The sequence below is a fragment of the Neurospora hispaniola genome (assembly GCF_033458365.1).
Source record: "Neurospora hispaniola strain FGSC 10403 chromosome Unknown B0T23scaffold_2, whole genome shotgun sequence".
Classification (NCBI taxonomy): Eukaryota; Fungi; Ascomycota; class Sordariomycetes; order Sordariales; family Sordariaceae; genus Neurospora; species Neurospora hispaniola.
In genome coordinates, this window is record NW_026944407.1 from 3,831,475 (window position 1) to 3,850,861 (window position 19,387).

The 19,387-nt window shown below is 53.4% G+C and overlaps 5 protein-coding genes across 5 annotated transcripts; 4 read left to right on the forward strand and 1 right to left on the reverse strand.

Annotated features, from left to right (window-relative positions):
• Positions 1-99: 99 nt before the first annotated feature.
• B0T23DRAFT_426761 (major facilitator superfamily domain-containing protein) lies at positions 100-2,167 on the forward strand (the record flags this gene model as incomplete). Its single annotated transcript, XM_062840012.1, has 3 exons — positions 100-760; positions 824-881; positions 952-2,167. The coding sequence occupies 3 exons, from the start codon at positions 100-102 to the stop codon at positions 2,165-2,167; spliced, it is 1,935 nt and encodes a 644-aa protein (XP_062695939.1).
• Positions 2,168-5,062: 2,895 nt separating this feature from the next.
• Positions 5,063-8,978, forward strand: B0T23DRAFT_90321 (uncharacterized protein). Its single transcript, XM_062841971.1, has 3 exons — positions 5,063-5,228; positions 5,292-5,395; positions 5,452-8,978. Exons 2-3 carry the CDS (start codon positions 5,352-5,354, stop codon positions 8,729-8,731), a joined length of 3,324 nt encoding a protein of 1,107 aa, XP_062695940.1. The 5' UTR covers positions 5,063-5,228; positions 5,292-5,351; the 3' UTR covers positions 8,732-8,978.
• A 1,902-nt stretch (positions 8,979-10,880) lies between these two features.
• Positions 10,881-11,827, forward strand: B0T23DRAFT_402775 (uncharacterized protein; the record flags this gene model as incomplete). Its single annotated transcript, XM_062838706.1, has 2 exons — positions 10,881-11,036; positions 11,162-11,827. The coding sequence occupies 2 exons, from the start codon at positions 10,881-10,883 to the stop codon at positions 11,825-11,827; spliced, it is 822 nt and encodes a 273-aa protein (XP_062695941.1).
• A 1,186-nt stretch (positions 11,828-13,013) lies between these two features.
• On the forward strand, positions 13,014-14,733 carry B0T23DRAFT_90348 (uncharacterized protein). The gene has a single exon (XM_062841972.1). It carries the CDS (start codon positions 13,298-13,300, stop codon positions 14,567-14,569), a length of 1,272 nt encoding a protein of 423 aa, XP_062695942.1. The 5' UTR covers positions 13,014-13,297; the 3' UTR covers positions 14,570-14,733.
• A 1,501-nt stretch (positions 14,734-16,234) lies between these two features.
• B0T23DRAFT_402777 (uncharacterized protein) lies at positions 16,235-18,130 on the reverse strand (the record flags this gene model as incomplete). The annotated part of the gene is made up of 5 exons (XM_062838707.1): positions 16,235-16,974; positions 17,281-17,511; positions 17,580-17,693; positions 17,872-17,928; positions 18,028-18,130. 5 exons carry the CDS (start codon positions 18,128-18,130, stop codon positions 16,235-16,237), a joined length of 1,245 nt encoding a protein of 414 aa, XP_062695943.1.
• Between the last annotated feature and the right edge of the window lie 1,257 nt (positions 18,131-19,387).

Below are 19,387 nucleotides of genomic sequence, written 5' to 3' on the forward strand. Positions count from 1 at the left end.
TGCCATATCCGAGTTCTTGGAGTGTCAACTAGAATCAAGGTTTACTGACTAACCTATGCCATCTCCTCCATATCTTGATCTCACTACTAGCTATCTTAAATGGCTTTTTACAGAGATTTTGAAGAGGAAGGAGTGGTACTAGGTCAGCAACGAGCTTCTTCTCCATCGTCTCTTTCCACAAATGATTCCACCCCTTTGTTGCAATCCCCAGTTCCAGAACTCAGCTACGCCGTCATCGATATCAATCCCCGGATAACTTACACCGCGCGTGGAAGAGCAGATACCATTGCCACCTCATCTACCGATACCGCCGTTGACTCCAATGCCAACAACGCCGACGATGCAGACCAAGAACAGTATAACTCCCTACTCGAGGCGCGAAGAAAACGTTTAAAGTCCAAAATCATTCCGCTTTGTCTCAGCGTCATGTTCCTCCTTGACCTCAGCGTTGCGCTCAGTGTGCCACCAACTAACGCTGTGGAGGAGAGCATCATTTGTCGCAACTTGCATCCGGATGTTGTCTCGCGATTCGGAACCAGCACGGCGAGCATACTTCTAAGCGATAATCCAGCGTGCAAAGAGGACGATGTTCAGAGCTACTTGGCCACGTTGCAGGGGTGGCAGGCCACTTTTGACTGCATCCCAAGCATCCTCATGACGATACCGTTTGGAATTTTGTCGGATAAATGGGGCCGAAGACCGGTGCTTGCGCTAGCGATGTTGGGGTCTATGTTGCAGATGTTTGCGTTGTCTACTATCCGTATGTCTGGCTCTTGGATCTGGTAGTTTGGTGGTGGTAGACTTGCAACTGAGCGCATCGCAGTATTCCTCCCGAACATTTTTCCGATATGGACGGTTTGGCTTACCTCTTCGTTTCTACTGTAAGTCCACTTCCCAGGTGTTGGCCCGAGTCAATGGAATATCCTCGTCTGACCGAAGCCAACACATCAGCATCGGCGGAGGTGGAGGTATCATCGCAGCCATGCTCTATACCTTCATATCCGACATCGTCCCCATCGCTGAGCGAGCCACCCTTTTTTTCCAGATGCACGCTACTTACCTCACAGCGCGCATGATTTCTGGGCCTATAGCTGGCTCACTCATGATCACAAGTCCCTGGATTCCACTCGTCCTCTCTCTGGGCCTCATGACTCTCGCGGCCGCCACTACCCTTGTCTTCCCCGAAACTCGACATCTGAAAGCCCAAGCTTCATCAACCAAACGGCTAGACAATGAAGATATTTCAACCTATCCCTCCACAGACGACGAAGACGTTGGTAAACCCATGTTATCCTCCTCCTTACCACCGCTCTCCCCCCTTACCCAACCTCAGGCTCAGCAATCCATCACCACCAGGATCAACGGCCTCGCCACCTCTCTCCGCTCTTCCACCCACTTCCTCACCACCAACAAAAGAATCTGTATCCTCACCCTTGCCCTCGGCCTTGTCGTCATCGGCAAATATGCTCAAGTCCTCCTACTCCAATACGCCACCAAGCGCTTCAACTACTCCTGGTCCGCAGCTTCGTATCTGCTCACTATCCCGAACTTTACTTCGCTGATAACCCTCCTCTTCATTCTGCCGTTCGTTTCCTCCTTGCTGCTTGGCACTTCTTCTCCCCTTCTTTTTACCTTTTCTTCCTCCCTCTCTTCTGATACCTCCCACGCCTCTTCTGGGACACACTTTTACCACCTAAACCTCACCCCCCTCACCCCGCTACAAAAAGACCTCCACTTAGCCCGCGCCTCTTCCCTCCTCCTAACCCTTGGCTGCCTCCTCATCGCCCTCGCCACGACCCGTTTGGGTTTTACATCCGGAATGATCCTCTTCGCTTTAGGTTCCGGGTTAGGCTCGACGTTAAGAAGCTTGTTGAACGCGTTAGTGGACGAGGAGCACATGGGCCTACTGAATAGCGTGGTGGGATGGTTGGAGATGGTGGGCATCATGGTTGCGGGACCGGTGTTAGCAGAGGGAATGAGTGAGGGGTTGAGGAAGGGCGGCGGTTGGGTGGGGTTGCCGTTTTGGATGGCCGGGGGGTTGCTGACGGGGGCAAGTGGCTTGGTTTGGGTTGTGCAGGCTGGTGGGGAGGATGAGAAGGGAAAGAGAGAGGCGAATGTGAATGGGAGGAGGGAGGGGGGAGGAGACGGGGAAGGAGAAGAGGTGTGAAGGAAAGGTGCGGGTGAGAGGAGAAGGGGAGGCGTGTGTTATACAAATTATGCGGAAGATACTCGCTGCAATTCACCATCTCTTTTTTTCGGTATCAAGAATGGAGTCGTGGCTAATCCTGTGGGAGATTAGTGTTTGGCACTTTTTATGAATATCACTAGGTATGTTGGGACTTTGGTTCCAGGGATTTGAATTCCGATCTGGGATCGCCTTCCTGACTATGTTTCACTATCAATAAATTTGTACGGGTCTCTGTTGATGTGTAAAAACTGTAGAGAGCCAGATGTTTTGAGTAAGGGAAGTTGGAATTAATTTGGACAAGAAAGGTCCAAGAGGAAAACAATAGAACATATAAAAAAAGAAAAAAAGAAACATACAACACTTGGGATTCGCTGGTCGTCACCGACCCAACTACTAGTCAAGCGATTGGTAGTTTATCTATGGGAGAGCGGACGGGATCCCGAGTTCTCTACCATCTATGGTCGTATGTGTTTTTTTTTTGTTTTCGAAATTAAACTTAAGTGGTGCGGTTTCTTCCTTTCCTTCTTTCTTTCTTTTTCTTTTTCTTTTTTTTTTCTTTTCAAAAAGGTGGAGTGAGGATTTTGTCGTTTTGTGTGAAGGAAGCGGCGACATAGCTTCCCTCTAACGGTGACATATTATGCTTTTGCCAAGACTAAGAGCGGCCAGTCGGATGCTCTCAATCGATCCATATCTACATTTAAGCCCTGCAGATACCTTGGAATTTGCAGCACTCTTGTCAATGCAGACGATGTCGAGAGCTGATTAGGAGAGGTCAGGGGTGTAATCGACTGATGGCGACGCCTGATGCATTGCCAAAGTCGTCAAGTATCGCAAGTTCCTCAAGGTCTGGGCAAAAATGGACCATTTTCACCGTTAAAGGGAAGAGAGGACCGATTATCCAGGCTTGGCACTTGGGGACCAGATGCGTCCATTCCAGCTACCTCTAGTATCAACAATTTTGTGAGATGGGGAAACATAGTGGGAATGGGAAAGAGCTTGGTGATGGCATGAAAGTCAGTCCTAACGACGGTCCAGCTAAATCAAAGTCACAATCGGGATAGACATCCGAGACTTGGTCGGCTTCCAACGGAGTTTCACACCCATGTTGAGATCAAGTCTTGGCAGAAATTTCCAGGTTGAAAATCTCGACCTCTTTGCTGGGGGCTCTGCTCTCTCTGCTCACTCGATGCGCCGCGTTCGTGAATTGAACCTCAAGGGAAGAAAAGTCCGAGACGCAAACTCCTTGCAAGGGAAGCTGAAAAGCAACGGCATTGTATTATGAGTAGGGACTATTGGTTACTCCCAAGTTGTCAACTGTCGTTTCCCCTCTCCCATGGCGATTGTTTGCTTGCGGACAGGGTGTGGGTAGTGGCACAAAAAACCACAAAAAAGAACTAATTTGTTTGGTTTCTGGCTCATGCTTTCCCCGCCAACCGAGCGCCGACCTACCTACCAAATCGGGCACTCACTCCCTGCAGTGCAAAGGGACTGGAGCGTCATGTGAAGCATTTTTCCACGTGCGCGGCAGGTCGCCGGCCAGTCAGTGCAAATGGCACGTACCGAAATCGTCGCATGTTGATCAGTGTACCGCGTACTTAGCCAACACTTGCACCACACTTTAAAACTGACATCACTGAAGTCCAAGGCCAATCAAATGAAATTGGGTTTGATATGTTGTGATGGAGACCAGTCCATGGTCATTACACGTGCGGCATTGGGATTCCAAGCTGGAGATCAACCCCATCCCAGGGATAGACATGATGAACAGACAATGGACACCGCGGCTGTCAGACGAACGGTCAACGGCCCGGTCCAATCGAATCAGGAGCGGACGTCATTTCCGGTGGCATACCCCTGACGATCAGGCACAACCCCTGGAAAATCTTGGCTCATTGGAGCGCAACTTGGACAAGTTCGTTCGAGATTCAAACACGAACCCCCCCGGACTTTGGTCAACTGTCAACATGGATACGTAGTACCAGATGCTGGCTATCTTTGTCGTATCGGCGCACAAAAACAATTTGCGACATGTTCGGCTGGTTGCGCGCAGGGTGCTAGCAGTCTGCGCGACATGTGTACAAACGTTATAACCTAAGCCTTGGAGGATGAAACGATGGACCGGGAGTCGGAGCTTCGGGAGAGCTTCACTCAGTCTGGACATGTGCCAACGGCCGGATTGCGACGGTAACCGGCGCTACGGACTATTTTCTGCCCGTCTTCAGACTGGTGCCGTTCCAGATATTTGATGACATTGCATCCGGTTCCATTTTGGCATCATGGTCATCTGCTAGGTATGGAAGCTCACCAAGATGCTTCTAGTGTACAGAATAAATAGGTACAGATTGACCCAACCCCTGGACACGACGCTACACTAGCGGAAAAAGCGAACAAGCACCCTGTCTGGTCGCTCCACCCACGCGACGTTCATTCGACGGCGCAATCCCAAATACCGCACGACGCCCTCGACAGCGGCCTTCTTTTCCTCCTTTTTCATCTCTTCTCCCGCTTCCCTTCCCATCCCTGTCGAGAAGCGCACGGTTGCTGGTGATAGCAGCAGCCTGCCAACCTTGTTTATCGTCCGTCTTTCTCTCCCGTCACTGCACTCTCCTTCACAACAGCAACAACAGTCATTCGACAACCTTCCCATTTGGGATCTGATCACTCGTTTTATCTTTTCTCTCTCAGTTAATTTTTTTTTCTTTAATTCTCCCAACTCTGTCGCCAATTGGCTGCTGCACCACGTCCCTGCGACCACACCAACACGTTCATTTTACACTCCCGCGCCCGGATCGCGCAACGACGCCGAGAAGCTTGAAGACACTCGCTCATAGTCATTTGGATATCCAGTCAAGAGACGACAGCTGGGACCGGCTTGCCAGACCTCAACTCTGTGAAAAGTATACCATACACGTTCTGTTTCCCCGTCGACATGGGCTGTTTATAGACAATCCTCTTTGATCAACAACAACGTTCTTTTCCGCCATTCGGTGCTTCACCTACCCGGGAACAGGTGGTCTTGCATTGTCATCACAGCAGCTGGGTTGGTGATAGTCTTTGCTCTTGCCACCTGATCGGCCGTTGGTTCTAATCTTTTTTCGCGCAGTAATGTGTTTTTTGTAAACCTTGAATCTTTCGTTGATCCAGTCATTCGTTTATCTTCAAAATGGTATCGCTATTCGGTATCAAGTTCGGCGACAAGAAAAAGGGGTACGCATCTTTCCCATGCCATCATGACCACACACCGATACTGATGGCGCAAACAGGAAGCCCGAAAGAGCAGCGGCGGGGGACAACAGCTGTGCGGACTCTGAGAAATCGGTATCCCTGCAACGAGCCATCACCAACGAAAGCAGCCGATCCGATGCAGCGGCATCCCCGATTCTTCCTCCGCCTGGCATCGCTCCCTATGCGCACGGCATCGGCGCCCAAAACCAGGCCACTTCGAGCATGTCCAACCTTGCCGACCTGCATAGCAACAACGCCTCCGGCGTCAAACACTATGCCTCGGATGCGAACCTGCGGGCCAAGTTTGGCGCTATGAACGGGTCTGCGGCAAGCTTGGCACACGGCCCGGGTCCGGTTCTGTCGCCGCGCCCCCAAACTGCGAACGCCAAGAGCAAACCGTGGGACAATTCTGACCTTCCCGATATTCCCACGATAAAGAAGGCCTCTACCGCACCTGTCGCGCCCAAGTCCCCTTTGAGTCAGGTTGCCACGGACTTTCCAGCTATTTCCATGGGCACCAACGTCGTTCACTCGCCAGTGGAGAGGAAGGTGGAGGCAGGTGTGAGACTGGTTCAGTCGGACGAAGATGCGGAGGACGTGCAAGGGCCGATTTCGAAAGACCAGCAAATCCTCGAGCGAAACGTTGGGGAGGACAAGATTTCGGACGAGATGTCGCCCACTGAGCCTTTGGCAAGACCTCACTATACGTCTCTGCTAGATCCCCTCAATGGGCCAGGCCCGGTTCTGAAGAATATCGACGAGAGACCTAGTAGCCGGGGCGGCATGCAGGATGGACCGGGCCCCGTGTTCAGAGGGAACATTGATGAAAGACCAGGTAGCCGGGGAGGAGTGCATGGCGGGCCTGGTGGCCCTGGACCGGTGTTTCGAGGCAATATCGACCAGAGACCGGGAAGTCGTGGTGGGATGCACGATGGACCAGGTGGTCCCGCCCCAATCTTTCGTGGTAACATTGATCAGAGACCCGGTAGCCGAGGTGGAATGCCTATGAGTGGCCCCAACGGACCGCCTCGCCCCTTTCCGGCCCCTGGCCATGGTCCTCCTCGCCATGGACCACCCACGCAAGGCCTTCCACACCCACCCGCACCTCGCACAGGAGCTCCAGGACCCCGCGGACCCGGTCCCCATCCGGGTCCTCACCCAGCACCTCCGCGCCAAGGCCCACCATACCGAGGACCGATGCCGCATCAGGGACCTCCTCACCCGGGTACACCCAACCGAGGACCACCACGCCAGGGACCGCCTCCCCATGGTATTTCACCTCAGGGCACTCCCCGCCAAGGGTCTCCTCACCAAGGACCTCCTCGGCACGGATCTCCCCATGGCGCTCCTTATCGTGGAACTCCCCCTCCTCATGGACCTCCACGCGGGCCCCTTCCCCATGGGCCTCACCAGTCTGGCCCTCACCCTAGTCCTCATGGTACTCCACATGGACCTCCCGGCCCTCTGCGTCCTGGTCTTCGTGGCCCCCTTATTCAAGGATCTCCCCGTCAAGGCCCTCCGCATGGTGGTCCCACACCGCTTTCTGCGCCCAACAAGCCGCTTCCTCAACAGCCAGGTGGGCCTACACCTCTTTCCGCGCCCAACAAGCCACTACCTCAACAACCAGGCGTAGATACTCGTGGTCCTCTGTCACACGGGCATGCCACTTTGGGGGACCTCCCACGCCTGCAGATTCCTGGTTTGCATAGCCGTCCTCAAAGCCCCGCTGTGAAGACTCTTGGCCCGGCCAAACCTAGCCAGGAGGATGAAACAAGTCCGAGATCTATTTCCAGACCGGGTGTAGTTCGGTCACCAAAGGGTATCTCCGCGGCCGAAACCGGGAGCAACTCGCCCTCGCCTCCGGAATCCATCGCAGAGCACCTGCTTGACGACGATGATTCGATTTTCTCCAGGCCGATAATCAAGACCCTCGGAGCGAGACGTGACACCTTGACCGTCATCTCCCCTCGAAGACAAAGTCTTTCGATGAGGATCGAAGAACTGGAGAGGAGCCTCATCGGTGCCCAGAAAGGCCGAAGCCTGGACGACCAGCAACGCAGCTTTGACGACAAGAGCCTCAACTCCGCTAGCAACATCTACAGCCAGTTACATTTGTCGGAGGACGAAGACGATGACGAGCCGATTCTATCATCGATCCAGCCTGCGCCGCTGCGTACTCCAACCAGAACCAGCGCAGCTAACCCGATGGTCGCCGACATGTTTTCCGAGTCACCGACAGCAGAAGACCCGCCAACTCCGATTGCCAAGGACGATCCTGAAACGCCCATCATCTCGAGCCATCCCGGATCATTCAGCAGTGCGGGCGGTAGCGGCTATGGAATACCAACCCCGAGGAGAGGAGGGCCACCGGCAGCAGCTTTCAGAACTCGTCGTCCTGCTCTCGAAGAGTACAGTCTGTACAGCGGTCGATCGACACCTGTTTCTCGCCCAGGAAGATCGGACACAGCATCCACAACCGGCGGCAACATGAGCTCTCCGTACCCGGGCACCGCCGACAGTAGCACATTCAACTCGCCCCAGCGATCCAACACTCCGCAGCTCTGCCATCCCCCTCCGCGACGTGACTTCAACCCGCCGACGCCGGCCCTGACTCCCGACCCGGAACCGCATCGACCAGCCGTCAGCCCGCTCGCCAACGCCGGCTTCAACTTCGATTTCGGCCCTACCGGCTCGAGCCAGAACATCAGCCCCAGCTCCACCTTTGGTGATCCGACCTCCGCCTCGTCCCTCACAACCACGGGCCCTCCAACGCCCGACTCCATGATCGGTCCCGGCCCCGCCATCATCTCGCCCTTGAAGCCCGCCCCGCCCGCCCCGCGCGCCTCAACCCTCAACAGGCCCCACATACCCGCGCCGCTCAACTTCAACTTCAGTCCCGATGCTGACTCGCGTAGCACCACCAGCCCGCCTTCGCAGCACGACCAAAGCCAACAGGCCCCTTACACCCCACCACTCCGCAGGGCCACCACGCCCGCAATCGATGGTACGTTTGATGGACTTTACGAAGACGGCACGGACACAGGCATAGGCACGAGACCGTCAACCGCATTGGGCGCGCATAGACCACCGCCCATGACGCCTATCTTTGGCCAACATCCGCCCCGGGCACCGAGTAGGGCACAGACGCCCATGCTTGGTGGTGCAGAAGATGCAGCGGACCCTGAAGAAGTTGCGAGGGTGTGGGGTATTGGGGTTGCGAGGGGTTTGAGCGTTAAGCAGCCGAAGCAGAGGGCGCCAGAACGGCCAACAGTACCGAACCCAAGGTTGGTGGATGGTTTTGGAACCGGCATGTTTTAGTTGGCGGAGCTGCTGCTGGTGCTGTCGAGATTGTGGGATAAATGAGTGCCTCGGTGCACCTGTTGGGGGAAGGGGGGGTTGCTTCTTGTACAAAGTCACACTTGTCATATTTGACTCGGAGGAGGATGTGGAAGATGAGGGAATCTTGGAGGGGTTTAAGTGGGATTGGAGGGGAAGAGAGACTTGAACGTCTCGTACATCTGCATATTTCTTCCCGCCATCGTTTCAATCAGCAACTGGATGTTTGTTAGAATGGCAGGGATAATGGGAAACTCTAGAAAGGAAGGTTTTGGTTTATTGGAACATCGGCACAACAAACAAGTAGCGATTAGTGTATACATAGTTCATCTTGGAATTTCTCATAATTGCATAGCACCCTAGGTTTTTTCTTTTTTTCTTTTTTTTTTGGAATATTTTTCTTCGGGTTTGGGCAAGTCTTTAATTTCAATCATTTCGTTGAGCACCGTCTAATCCATGCTTGTGATCAAGCTTAAATGTTGGCCACGTCGTTACCAACACAAGCTTGGAGGAAAGGAGGAGAGTCCTGCCCAGTGCTTCTCACAAGTCAACGTCGCATGCAATCAAAGCAAAATCTGGGTAAATTTAAGCAAAGCAAAGCTAGGTGCCTAGGATTCGGCCAAGTCGAAGCAAGCTCAAGGTCAGTCCTGACTTGTGTAATGACGAATTTGGGCGCGCGTTTAGTCAGAGGATCAAAATCTTTGGAGCTGATATACCTTTCCGGCGGTGCGTTTCTAGTCCACGTAGATACATGTGTATAGCCTGATGCACCCCAGCATTGAACGGAATTTCGTTTCCTCGGAAGTGGCAGTGAGGGAAGGATTTCTTAATGTGTGGTGTGATGGAGATTAACCCTGGTAGATAACCGGAAGAAAGACTCTTGGTCCCAACATGTCAATTGAGTAATTCAGTTCAATTATGTTTTCCACACAAATCAAGTCCAACTGGAATCCTCACAGTTCAACCAAGCATGACTCCAGCAAACTTGGCTTGCTTGACTTATGTGAAGCACTGGGACTCCTGCTGCAAGATGTAATGATACCCGGAACCACGGCCCTTCGTGATGACCGTCTCGTCTTCCGCTGCAGCGTCGGGCGTTGATAAGGTATGCAGTATACCTACGGGCCTCAGATTCAACGACATAAAACCGCCGCCTACAGCACATACCCGCAATGATTCTTGCTGACGGCTCCATTCTCCCTGTTGTCGTTTCGGTCAGTCAAGTTCATGTCCGTAGATCCAAGTTGATGCCCGTTATACCTGTACTGATAAACATCGGCAGATCCGGACCTCCGGGCCTCGTCCGCCACCTCCCGCATGGAATATGCAGCTTCAAGACTACTTGTCCTTTGAGCGAAGCATATTGGCCTTGTCCATCTCATAACGTCTTCCAAACATAAATTGCCCGGGCCTGCCCATTAGGCTCTTGACTTCTGTTTCCCCGTTCGAACCAGGCGTCCACACTATCTCGCTTTCGTCTACAGCCAATTCAACCCACTCTCATTCATTACTTCTATGTCATCCAGCGCCTTTGGCTTCCCGCCCAGCATGACAACCATGATCGGAAATACCGTCCTGAAGTGGTGGCCCATGGACATCCCAGTCTTGGCCATCGGTATCCCCCATGAGGAGTTCATAGCCAAATACTGCCCGCATGCACGATCACAGGGGATTGCCCGTCTCGATGGACATCGTTTGGTGATTAACCATCGTGGAGACTTGACCATCACCAAAGTCAAGAGACGCCCTGCCTCTTCCTCCATGACATCGACAATTACGGCACAGCCCACCGGGAATAGTACGAGCTCGTGGTCTGCAATGCTGGAATCTCCGTCTCTGCCCAAAAATCCGGCCACCAATGACACCAACGCCAAATCTTTCAGCATATCTCCTGCCATATCTACCATCAGTCCTTGCTCGAGGAGACAACCCATCTCTCGACGACGGTCTAGGTCCGCGCTCGCGCCCTTCCCCACTCAAGTACCTGGTGCCTGGCCCGAGCCTAATGGCACTCCAACTCCTGCTCCCATTCCCTCCACCGACCTGAACAACTCGGCCACATCCTTCGGATCCACCTCTACCGCCGTCTCCGACTCCCATCCTCAAGTTCACAACCATACCCAAACCCAACATGTCGAAAACGACCTCCACACGCAAGTCTGGGGCCAAGTCTACCTCCTCACCGAAACGCAATACGCTTGCTTCCAACGCCAACACCTATCCCACTCCCAAGCTTCTCAGCATGGTCGACCCCGTCAACATGGTCAACCACATCCCCTTCTACCTCGTCCGTTCGGTATACCCATGATCTTCACCCGCGGAAGCGAAGAAGCCCAAACATGCACAACCCGAAGAAGACGACGAAACCTGCCCGAGGTCCAGATACACTTTTTTCAACACGACCTCCTCCAGCATTCAGCTGCCAGACAAGCTGCTTTCCCCGAAACAGCGGGTGATGCTTTGCACAGGCATCTGAGCGAGGTGCGAGATTTGAGGCTGGTCCGGGTTTTGACTCGCGCTGGAGATGATCCTGATCATGTTTATGATGCCATTGCGGAGGCTGTGTCGGAAACTGTCACGGATTTCGGAGAAGGTACTTCAGAAGAAGCAAGGGAAGCGGCTATGGCCACCTGGAGGCAACAGAGGGAAAAGGAGAGGAAGGAGGAGATGGTCAGAGGGTTAACGCAGTGGTCAAAGGACTTGTTGACGCAACAGGTTCCACAACAATGGGTGAGGGAGGTGGTAGGGGGGTTAATTGAACGGGTTCAGGGACTTGAGAAGGGGGAGCTCGAGGGGGAGGTTGATGGGGAGGATGGGGAGGAGGAGGTGCTGGGAATTGAAAGTGGTAGCGACGAAGAGGAAGAGGAAGAGGAAGAGGAAGACAGGGAATGGGATGTAGAGGGTCAGATTAACGAAGCTATGGATAATATCACGAGGGTTGTTCGGGGCGCGTCGAGAGAGGTTATGGATCTGGCGAGACGGGGAGTTGAAGCGTTGGTAGCCCAATTCACGAGGGAGGAGGATGGGGAGGAGGAGGAATGGGAGCTGGTAGAATGGCCAGATCGGGGCGGGGGGTAAAGGTGACGGGAAATGGGATGGGTTATAGAATGTACTTAACCATCTTGGTTCTGCTGCTGTATATGGCGGGGATACGAACGACCATGATCGCACATCGATATCGCACGGTAATTGAAGCGAAGGCGGAGAGAAAGACGTCAGCATCGCCACTTGGTTCGCATACAGCTACAAAGTTTGTCGTGAAAGTGAGTAGGTAATCGAGGGAAGGTGGTCAAACCCGTCGGGTGCCGATCGGTAGACGTTGGTAACAGCGACGGGACGGGGCCGGTTGAGGTCGGCGGCCGTGCGCCTTCCACGCGGCAAACCCCCGTGGACCCCTCCCGCCGCGATAACCGGCAAACATTCCCCGCCTGCTCGTCCAGTCCCAAGAGCCAGGATCCCAGTCAGGGCCGAGAGCCTCCAGTGGGTCCGTTCCGGTGGTGGTGGGGCCAGAGCCCGGTCCAGAAAACTCTTTTCAGGAGCTTAATCCGTTGACCAGCTCCTCTTTCTACGGCTCCTCTTCCCCCAACTGGACCGTTCGTCCGCCTCAGAGGAGGAAAAAGGCGGAAAAAAGGCGAAAAAGGTCGCCGATCTGTTTGCTAACAAAAAACGTGTTTCTCACGCCTAGCCATCTGCAAATCGGGAGTGCCCGAATTTTTCAATATCTTGCCGCATATGTACTGGGCAGAGGTCTAGCACCTGATAGAGACCCATAGCGTAGCCCTATCGTGCAGGTCATTCATCTGCACACCAGAGTATATCAACCACACTCTTTCCCCGGCATGTTGTCTGCTGTTTTTTCTTCTTTTCTTTTTCACTCTTCCATCACAGACTTCCATCACCCACCTTTCCTCCCACCCTTTCTTCCTTATTGTAGCTATTACCATAGGAAAAGAAAGACTGTTTTCGCTCATCTTTATCATCTCTCTCTTCCCCTGTTTGACCTCCAGTGACAACAATCGCCCGCGACTCGTTCGTCACCTGGGTTGACCAATTTGGATCCGACTCTCTCAGTCACCCTTAAAGCTCCCACGACAACAACAACCACATGTACAACACGACATCGGCGTCTTCCGACTCCCTTAGCAACTCGGCACAAAACGAGGCCTACTTGTGCCGAGTCATACACGAGCACCAAATTTGAGAAGAGCAGGCGACTTCAAGTCTTTGCGCTTGCTCCAAAGACGTAGGAAAGACTTGAGCGGGTCATTGCCAATTGTCTTATCACAAGAAAAACAACGACTCGTCTTAACTACGAAACAGTTTGAACAGAAAACATCCTCACCACTCCTCTTGTTGGAGCTGAACTGGTACCTACGGTAGACGTTATACCTCTGAGACCCGAGATTGAGCTCTTGCTATACAAACGGTCAATAGAACTTCTCCATCAGCGTTTCACAAGTATTGTTACCACAAAGCAGCAATATCGTCACAAAAGTGACTTTTGGAACTTGGGATCCACCAGCTCACCACCCCACTCCGTTGCCCAAAATGGCCAACAACACCATCACCCCCTCCAGCTCCGAGCCGGAAATGACCCAAGTCAAAAGTTACGGCGCCACCACCCTCGTCACCGCCGAGCAGACCACCTCCAACACCAGCGGCGCCGCTCCCAACAACAATGCTGTCCTCACCGGCCTTGACGAACCTGACCTCGTCGCCCTCGGCATCCAAAAGCTCGAAGCGCAAAACGTGCACTGGTACTCGTACCTCCTGACCGTTGACTTCTGGCTGGTCATCCTCATCGGGCAAATTCTCTCTCTCTGCATCACGGCAACCAACACCTTCTCCTCTTTCCTCAGCGAACTGGGAACCTCGATCCCCGCCATCCAAACCATCTTTGTCTACGCCTTGATCTTTCTCGTCTACTTCCCGATTGCCCTTTACAAGACCGGCGGCCCTCGCAAGTTCTTTGAGCAAACCTGGCGCAACAGCTGGAAGTACATCATTCTCAGTTTTCTCGATGTCGAAGGCAACTATTTCACCGTCCTGGCCTACCGCTACACCAACCTCTTGTCAGCACAACTCCTCAACTTCTGGTCCATTGTCTGCGTCGTCATCATCTCCTTTGCCCTCCTCAAAGTGCGGTACAAATGGTTTCAGATCGGGGGCATCCTGATTTGCTGCGGCGGCATGGGCATCCTGCTGGCTTCGGACCACATCACCGGTTCCAACGGAGGTCCCGGAGTGAACATGCTGAAGGGCGACCTCTTTGGCCTCTTGGGCGCCACCTTGTACGGAATCTCCAATGTCTACGAAGAGTGGTTCGTTTCCAAACGGCCCGTTTACGAGGTTCTTTCCTTCCTGGGCTTTTTCGGCGTCATCATCAACGGCGTCCAGGCCGCCATTTTCGACCGACAGGCCGCCACGGACGCTACCTGGAACGGCCCTGTGGCCGGCTACCTAGTCGGTTACACCTTCGCCATGCTGATTTTCTACTCCCTCGCTCCCCTGATCTTGCGCATGGGCAGCGCCGCCTTTTTCGATATTTCCCTTTTAACGGCCAACTTCTGGGGCGTCATTGTGGGTGTCAAGGTGTTCAAGTATGTCATTCACTTTATGTATCCGATTGCGTTTGTGTGCATTATCTTGGGACTGGTGGTGTATTTCCTGGCTGGAAGCGTGCTGGGCGATTCCAAGAAGCCGTGGTTGGGCGCAGATCAGAGTGAGGGTGTGGCGGGCGTGGGAACCGCCAAGTTAAAGGCGTTGAATGCGGCGAGGCAGAAGGCCCTGGCTGATGGGGAGGCTGGGGCGAGGGTGTGATTGGACATTTGGGGCATGTGAGGGGGCGAGGGTGGGTGTGAGTGAATGATCCAAGCGGGACGAAGAGGGTGTGAACAATGGATGAAGAGTCTTTTCCGATAAGGAGTGGTTGTCTCGATAACTTCTTGTCAGAAGGAGTTGAGTTGATTGGAGGACAGTTGGGAGTCGGGTGGCCAAGAGTCGCTGACGGAACGGTGCTTAAAAACCGTTCATTTCATGTCAAGCAGAAGTGGAGGCACCCGTCCTCTGGGATATGATAATGATACAAAATGGGGGTTGGATATGAGACGAGGTAATACGTAGGTGGAGCATATCAGATTGGGATCAAATGACAAACCCGACTTGTTTGACTAGCGAGCTCCTATCCGACCTGTCTGTGACTGTGATCAGCCGTCGTAGTGTTACACAGCGCTGCCGTAAGGTCATGTTTCTTGCCGCATTTTGTTACCTTGGGATCTCGCATATTCACATAGGGGTCGTTCTTCGAGTGTCCTTTGGTGTCTACGACCGAGTCCTTTTAAGTCTGGGTGTATGGATGGTATAGGGGCGTTGATGTACCTAATTGAATCTTGTCATTCATCTTCATAAACTAACCTTCTTTATTAGTTTACCTCCCGATAGTCCTCAAAACGATTGCCTCCCGTAGCCCTCAAAACAAGAAAGAATAGATATCCCAAAACATCAATTCTACAATCGCCTATGGAAGAATGACATTACACCCATACCAAGGCCTCCATCCTCTACACATTGTTTATCGACGATCGGTCTTTCTTTTCTTTTTTCCTTTTTTTTTTTTTTTTTTTTTTTTTTTTTTTTTTTTTTTTTTTTTTTTTGCCCGCTCGTTCGGTGTTAAGTGTCTTGGTCGCCTGATCGATTCAAGCATCGTTCATTCGCTCATCCATCATCGATCGACGCCGTTATCAGATCTTCGTGATATCACAAGGGAACTGTCCTTGAACGCCAAATTCAAATAAATGCCAATGCAAGAGCCGCAAGATGTACTAGCTGTGAAATATAACACCATAGAATAAGACCAAAAACATAACATGAACAGCCCAACAAGCTTTCCGCCAAATCCTGTTTTATACGTTCGAACCACCTCTTTGCAAACCAACAAAACCATAGAAAAACCAGACGTCCCGTTTCGTTCGCAACGCACCGCCACCAATTCAATCCGCCAGTCTTCCGTAACAATTAAAAACCGCTTCCGTACCATCCAGCCACATCAACATTGTATAACCCTCCATTTCGTTTCCTATGCCATCCCATAAACCCCCTTGCACTTTGGCACTCGCTCAATTTTTGGTGAGGGTTATCCCAATTCAGACCAAACGCACGCACGCTCGCAGCAACAACCACACGCAACATTCAAGACACCAGCCAACCAACCAACCGACCAACCAACCAACCAACCAAACCGGCCAAAAGAAAAAATCATTTGCCCATTGCCATCCATATCCGACGCGCCCTGCCCCACCACATGAATGGATCCCATTTCCCAGACTCCAATTGTGCAAAAAGTCCTGAACAAGTCATTGCAGTCAGACGCTTGTGGATACCGGATTCCGGGAAGCTCCTATGCTTCTTCAAAGCGCTGTCATTCATCCTCTTCGTAGTCACCGTCCCCTTTGGGGGCGTCCTCCCCCTTAAACACGTCTACGACCTCTAGCCCCACACGCTGGCCTGGACATTGCCCACCTTGCCCCAGCCGTTGGAACGGGTACCCCAGCCAGAAAGACCAACATTGGGGCCCTCGGTAGTTGCAGAAGCAGGAGCGGCGGAACCGTTGTTGCCAGCCTCATTGTTAGCCGTACCGTTGTAGCTTTGGCTCAACGGGGACGCAAGAGAGGTCGTGGAGCCCTTGTTCAAAGCAGGGTTCGTGGCGGTATTGCTCGTCGATGGCCGGGTTCCAATAGGCGCAACAGTGTTTTGTCCAGGCTTGCTGCCGGGAGCGCTTTGACGCGGCGGCGAGCCTCCAGGAGACGAGGCACTAGTACGGTTCGCTTGGTGCCCGATAGGAGCGTCAAAGATACCCTTGCCGCCGGACGGGTTCGACTGAGGGCTCGTGTTGCTATTAGCACGCGATCGCTCGTGCGGGCCGGCAGACTGAGTTCCTTGGGCGCCTTCAATCTGGGACTGAGGTGGGAAGCCGGGAGGGACCTGGTTGTAATCAAAGGCCATTGGAGAAGCTCCGCGAAGGTTCTGGCCAGCTGTCAAGCCAAACCGAGGACCGGCATTCTCTTCACCATAAACGCCAGCATCAGGGAAGCCCTGTTCGCCGTACAAAGCACTGCGCTGCGAGGCGATCAGTTTGCGGCGCTCCTCTTCAGACAGGCCGCTGCCTGGGCTCAAGGTACGATCCGGTTTGGCAGCACCGAACTGCGAGGATGAGTCGGCAAGGACGCCTAGACATGTTAGTCAGACTTCGTAAACGGAGAGATGAGGGAAATGGTCTGAGGATGGATGTGAGTGAGCAGCCAGAGTCGACCAAGGGCGCCGATCTGTCGATCTCTACAGACGATATCAGGACACACAGGACAAGGGTTGCGTCGAACCGCACTTGTGGTGATGCAACAATAGGAGATCAGAATGTGTTTTTGTGACCCGCGAAGGCGCCGAATCTAATTTTTATGATTTTCTGTTTTTTTTTCGTCCTCCCTGTCGTTTGGCTGTGATAGGGAAACTGATTCATACAGAAGAGGGCGGCCTACTTCGGTTGTATTGTTGCTCTTGGTGGTAGTTCCTAAGCTCCCGCTCCCGCTGGGCAGCCAGTCTCCTCTTGGCCTGCATCATCTGCTCCGCCTCGTTGGAGCCGCGCGAGGGCTGGTGACGTTGGGCAGCATAGAAGGTTTGCAAGTTGGAGGGCTGGTGAGGGCCGCGCGCATCGTTGAAGTCGACCATGGAGTGGGGACGGGGACCAGGTCCAGCTCCCATGCGGCCGCCTGTTACGATTTCACGTTAGTGGGCTGAGGAACTTGGGGTGAGCCCGGCCAGTCCCAGGCAAACTTACCGAAGTCTGGGTAGAATCTGGCTGGGCCGGGAACAGGAAACGACTCACGGCGGCCACCAGGCATCCCAAACATCTTTCCGCTCTTGACGAGGTTGTCGATGGCGCGGTCGACCTCTGCAGATAGTCTATGTCAGTATGTGTCCTCCCTTCAACTACTGTCCCCATGCCGGCAAGTACCATCATCCCGCAGTGCATGTAAACGTAGAGGCATTTTGATGTTCGAAGCGGGCGGTTTTGAACAGGGCTCGGTTTGCAGCCAAGCGGGCCGGAGCTTGCCGGAGTATTTACGTACCCTCGAGCTGATAAGCAAAAGCGGCGGACTCCTCGCGGGGGACGGCAGAGCTAGCACCTGATGATGGAATGCAAGAGTTAGTCTTCTCTGTTGACTGTATGCAAGCAAGGCTGGAATATAAGGGACGACGCCATAGGGAGCAGAGCAGAGACTAACCGGACCGTGCGGGCGGAGGAGGAGGGGTCTGGTGTTCCCAGCCCGAGGCTTGGCCGCCGGCGGGAGGCCATTGGGGTTGAGGGGGCTCGTAGTATCCGGACATTATATCGATGGACTCGGTGTGGATCGAGGACGACGTCGGGCGTTTATATATCGGAAGGCCGCAGGAAGAGGATGGCAACCTGGATGGGAGAGACCAGGTTGGTGGGATCTCGGTCTGGAGTTGACTCTGCGGGATGTCAGTCGGCAATTCAGAAGATCTTTTTAGGCTGAGACCGTCAAGGTGTGGTGTGCTCTCCAGTAGCGGCTGGATAATAGGGACAAGGCGCCAAGCGTTAGGTTTGGACGACTAAGGTGAAGGACGGTGGCGGTTCCTCCTTGCTCAGCACGAGACAGGAAAGACCGAGGGGTGGTCAAGGTGAAGGGGCAGGCAAGGACAAGAAGGGGTCAAGGTGTGATAATGAATCGGGGCTGGTGTAAACGGGATGGTAATATGCAATGCGGTGCAGACTATGCTTCGAAAGGAGATGGAATTGTCTTTTTCCTTGGGCCCCCAAATCGATTCGGGCGTGGTGGCGCACAGGCAGGCAAGTTGGAGTGACTGGCATCTGGATCTTGGGAAAGGTAAAAAAATGTTTCCCCTGCAACCTGATGGAACATCTGCGCTCGTTTTCCTGTGGTGCCAGCCAGCGGTGGTGACCGCCCGGTGCCGGCAGAAGAAAGGGCTGATTGCGCCTCCCACGTCCCTCGATCGACTTGATTCCCAAGATTGAATCACGCTTCCATCTCGATTGTCGCTCGTGCGATTTGCGGGCTTGTTTGCAGTTGGTGCTTACCTGTCGTCGGCAACCTTGTTCCCTCTATGCTGAATCGACAGACGGGCCAAGGGGTCGGGAGCGGGATGGAAAAAGCAATTGGCAGTCGAGATCCAAACCAGAACAAAACAGGAGGAGAGGAAGGGAAAAGTCGCAGTCGCAGCTGGACGCGCAGCTGGCGTTTTTAGGAGAAGAGTGGGCAGCACTGGCAGTACACTACGACCGCTGATACGCGTAGGCTAGAAGTGGGAAAGTGGAGGGTTGCGACAGAGGAAAAGACCGGGGAGATGGAGGTTGCTAGTCCCGGCGAATGTGCGGAACGTGGGTCGATCTGCCTGACGTGGTGGTTCTTCGAGCCAGGAGAGGTCAGGTCTGTCAGGGTGTGCAGGTGTGATCCCCTTTTTTTTCGCACTCATCGTCGACTGGTGGGAGAAAGTCCTTTCGTTCCCTCCGTGCCTTCACAAGCGTCAGCAGTAAGTACAACAGACCGAAGCGCAAACCAAAATTCGAGATGATTGAGAGTGATGATATTGCAAAGAGGCCTT